This window comes from Mesitornis unicolor, unplaced genomic scaffold (assembly GCF_000695765.1).
Source record: "Mesitornis unicolor isolate BGI_N332 unplaced genomic scaffold, ASM69576v1 scaffold47680, whole genome shotgun sequence".
Lineage (NCBI taxonomy): Eukaryota > Metazoa > Chordata > Aves > Mesitornithiformes > Mesitornithidae > Mesitornis > Mesitornis unicolor.
The window spans coordinates 1-4,229 of NW_010161447.1; the positions used below are offsets into that span (position 1 = coordinate 1).

The 4,229-nt window shown below is 46.6% G+C and overlaps 1 protein-coding gene across 1 annotated transcript; it reads left to right on the forward strand.

Annotated features, from left to right (window-relative positions):
- The first annotated feature begins 263 nt into the window (after positions 1–263).
- Positions 264–2,607, forward strand: LOC104547222 (phosphorylase b kinase regulatory subunit alpha, liver isoform-like). The gene is made up of 3 exons (XM_010192831.1): positions 264–320; positions 1,641–1,841; positions 2,357–2,607. The coding sequence occupies exons 2-3, from the start codon at positions 1,641–1,643 to the stop codon at positions 2,528–2,530; spliced, it is 375 nt and encodes a 124-aa protein (XP_010191133.1). The 5' UTR covers positions 264–320; the 3' UTR covers positions 2,531–2,607.
- Positions 2,608–4,229: the final 1,622 nt, after the last annotated feature.

A 4,229-nucleotide genomic window follows, 5' to 3' on the forward strand; every position in this document is an offset into this window, starting at 1 on the left:
AGCAATTCTGTGTGTGATTCTGTGTGTGTGAAGGCAGCACGCTCTCTACGTGTCATGTCAGGCTGCTTCTAACATTTGCCAGGTTACGTAGTGGCAAAAGTGAAATAATATTTTTTTAAGAGGTTTTGTCGTTGTTTGGGGTTTTTTGTGTGGTTTGTTTTGTTTGCTAACTGAGGGTTGTTATGGATTTGCGGGTATCAAAGAACACTCAGATTTACTTGCAAGAGTTGTAATTTCTGTTCATCGTCAAAATGTTGTTGTTTCAGTGCCATGGTCTGTCCATTGATGGGTATGTCCTTCCTTCGTCAACCACCAGAGAGGTACAGTAAAATGCCAACAATTTTCTAGCCCCATGATCGGGTGTTTGGTTCGACAGCGTAGGATGCAGCAGGGCTGCTGTTGCAGATGCTTGGTTTTATGGTCAGGAGATCTGGACCTTGCCCCAGCACTTCTGCCAGCTTCCCCGGGGCTGTGCAGATGCGTTCCTGCCGGGCAGGCATGGGAGCAGGTTTGGGCAGGTTTTCCCATTTGCCGAGCCTGCCCTCTGCACGCTTTCGCTGACCCTGTGCGCCCACAGAGCAGAGCTTGAAAGAGAGTGCCTGGTGGCAGGGTGAGGAGAGAGCACAGCTTTGTTGGAATAAAGCAGGCACGTTGCTCGCTGCTTTTTTTTTTAATATGCTGCAACAGCAGCCAGCGTATTTCGGCATCACAGTCTCAAAAGTAAATACCAGTTAAGGATGGTTGTTTCTAACCAAGGCTTTGACTCTTTACATCCATAACCTTTCCTTACCTTTTGTTTCCTTGGTTGGAATGCCACTCTGTCTTTAGGCACTCTGGCAAGTTTTGAGTTCACATCTATAAAACAAACTCTTGGGAACAGTAATCCATCAGCACAAGAGAGGTGTTTGTGTGCCTGAGACTGTTGTCCTGTCTGGTTCCCTCAGGTTTGTCTCTGGTGGTAACACCTGAAGAGAGGAGCTGGAATTTTTTGCCAGATCTAAACCTTTTCTTTTTTCTTTCCCCAGAATGGAGAGCTTTATTTATTCTCATTGTGTAGATAAATAGGCTTATATTTTTAACCTGTCAGACCTAGACAGTATCTAATTTTGCTGTTTAAAGGAATCAAAGGAAATAAGCACAAGCTTCCTAAGGCAGCACCCTTTCATATAGCATCCATACAGCTACGCCAGTGCAAATAAGGCTGCTCTGCAAACAATATAGCAAATACCTCTGTGTGAAGAAGCAGTCACCCTACGCAGGTGGCTATTTTTAAAACTCAACAGTAATTGTGGCTTTGCAACGAACCTGCGATGCCAGAAAGATACTTACAAGGCAGGGTGTGCAAGGAGCAAAGAGTTGGTGTCCAGCTAAGCATCAGCAGTCCTGTGTGCAGCTAAAGCATGCGTGCGATGGGCTGCAGGGCTGGAGCAGTCTTTGGGAAGGTGTGTAACCGTTTGCAGGATCAGGGCCCAGCGACACAAAGTTTCTGGAAGCGCTAAAGCCGTGCAAACATTTTGTTTGCTTCAGTCAGGCTGCCCCCGTGTGCGGAGAGGAGCACAGGGCTAAGGGCTTGCAGGATGTGGAGGACTGGTCTTTTGGATTTGTCAGTTTTGCTTTCCCTCTCCACTCGAACTTGCCAGATGACCCCGTGCGAAATCAAGTTTGCTGTGCACGTGGAGTCGGTGCTGAACCACGTACCCCAGCCCGAGTACAGGCAGCTCCTGGTGGAAGCTATTCTGGTCCTCACGTTCCTCTCCGACGTCGAGGTGAACAGCATCGGGGGCATCATCCACGTGGACCGAATCGTGCACGTGGCCAATGACCTCTTTCTGCAGGAGCTGGTGAGTTCACAGGGCAGCAGGGGGAAGCCTCTGCATTTGAAAATCATTCCCTGCCCCTTTTTTAATATGGTGAACTTGATCTTATCCTTATTCTTTCCCCTACAAAGACAGACCAAATCGCTTAAGTATCTTCTGGAAATATATTTGGAAAACTAATTTAGGAATTGTGGGAGATGTAAAGGGAATAAAATTGTAGAGGCTAGCAAGCTCTGAAGTAAGCAGGTAGATGGAAGTGAAGTTTTCTTTCACCAAAGCATAGAATTACCAACATTGGAGTAATCCCATCCGTGCCCCTCAAAGGACAAAAATCTGTGAAATTATATGTTCCTCATTTACTTATCCTGATCCAACTAAGTCATGTGGGTCCTATAATCCTGATAAAGGTTTTCATGAGGGAAAGGAGAATTGCTTTCAATATCAGCACAAATGCAAAATCATCATGTGGCAGGTTTGTTTTCCAATAAATAAGCATGCACCCCTAACATTCCCCTCCTTGTTTGCTTGTGTCTTTTCAGAAATCATTTGGAGCTACTGGTAGTATCTTGGAGAAAGACATAGCCACCGGAATTTGCCACTTCTTTTATGACAGTGCTCCAAGTGGGGCCTACGGCACCATGACGTACCTGACAAAAGCCATAATTATTTATTTACATGATTTCCTGCCTAGCACCGGCTGTGCGATGCAGTAAGCGATGCCTCATGCGGGAGGGAAGGCTCAGAAGCCCTTTCTCCCCATTGCCCTGTTGTGAACCTCTCGTTTAGTTGCTACACACACGTGTGCCATGCACTACCTCAGCATTTCACGCTAGTCGTAATGCTACGTGCACGCCTACCTGCGGGGGAAAAGGTAGGTGGAATTTGGCCTGGTTTTAAGAGTGTGTGAGAAATAACAAATAATAAGGCTTCTTGTGCCCAAAGTGCATAAATGTAATTCATATTATATTAGCAAGAGTTATTCGGTTCTGCCGAGGGGAAGACAGATTACTCTGTGGAGATCAAAAGGCATAATAAAACGAGGGAGCTGTATCTCAGGCATAAAGACTCCCAAATAAGGAAAGTGATGGAATTCATTAATTTTTCTCCTGCTGCGTGTAAATGTACATCATTGTGAATCACTAATGCACAGTGTGAAACATCCAGGGAAATGTAAATTAGAGGAATAGGAATAATGTGAAATAACTGGGTGATATTTCTAATGTTTGTCCTTATTCTCATCTCGTTTGCACCTCGTCAGTGCAGGGCTAATGCCGGTAGAGACAAATGTCCTACAATATCCACTAGTTTGAGAGGATAGCCTCTCTCAGGAAGCTGCATCTGTCTTTAATCTGAACGAAATAGCTTCCTCCCCTGCATCCCTGAGGCTTTGGAAGCAAAAATCTCAAGACTCCAGCTTCTCCAAGGTGACAGACAGTTTTATGCCTGTAATCCCTTCCTCTGAATGGAGCAAGATAAACCTCTTCCACTCGAGCACCCTCTCCAAGTCTCCCGATACTTTCCCTTGCAAATAGCCTCAGAGTTAAGAATGGCATAATTGCCACCCTTCCCTCGCAGCGTGAGTTTATGGAAGGCTTTGATGTTGCTCTCTCTTTTTTTTGTCTTTCCCTTTTTTCTTTTTTCTTTCTTCTTTTTTTGTGTTCAATTTGAAGTCACACTTGTCACATGTAGTTAGGGATGGGCTGCCTGGAGGTCTCCCTTCAGACAGCTCCCAGGTTGGTGCCTACGCCTGGCATCTCCCTTATGAGGAACGGCTGAGGGAGCTGGGTCTCTTTAGTTTGCAGAAGAGGAGACTGAGGGGAGACCTCATTCATGTTTATAAATACTTAAAGGGTGAGTGTCACGAGGATGGAGCCAGGCGCTTCTCGGTGACAAACAATGATAGGACAAGGGGTAATGGGCACAAGCTGGAACACAGGAGGTTCCACTTAAATTTGAGAAGAAACTTCTTCTCAGTGAGGGTGACAGAGCACTGGAACAGGCTGCCCAGAGAGGTTGTGGAGTCTCCTTCTCTGGAGACATTCAAAACCCGCCTGGACGCCTTCCTGTGTAACCTCATCTAGGTGTTCCTGCTCCGGCAGGGGGATTGGACTAGATGATCTTTTGAGGTCCCTTCCAATCCCTAACATTCTGTGATTCTGTGATTCTGTGATCTGTCCACTGGAAACCAGTTCCTGCAGCTGCTGGGAGGAGGAAGATAGGTGTGTCCTGCAGGGAAACAGCTCTGTAGCCATTTAAACTGAAAGCAGAGGTAGTGATGCCTCTGGAGGGAAAAACTCTGTTTTACTGCAGGCGGTGGCTGTGTTTTCCCTTGTGCTGCTGCTGCTGGTTGTGCCACCAGGCAGCACTTACCTGGCTGGCAGCTTAGGAAAGGGGCTGTGGCTGGGGCCCCTC

Excerpts from the sequence above, each read along its gene's own strand:
- LOC104547222 (XM_010192831.1), top strand. The coding sequence starts at position 1,641 with ATGACCCCGTGCGAAATCAAGTTTGCTGTGCACGTGGAGTCGGTGCTG. Across the intron at positions 1,842-2,356 it reads ACCTCTTTCTGCAGGAGCTG|AAATCATTTGGAGCTACTGG; the intron begins GTGAGTTCACAG and ends GTGTCTTTTCAG.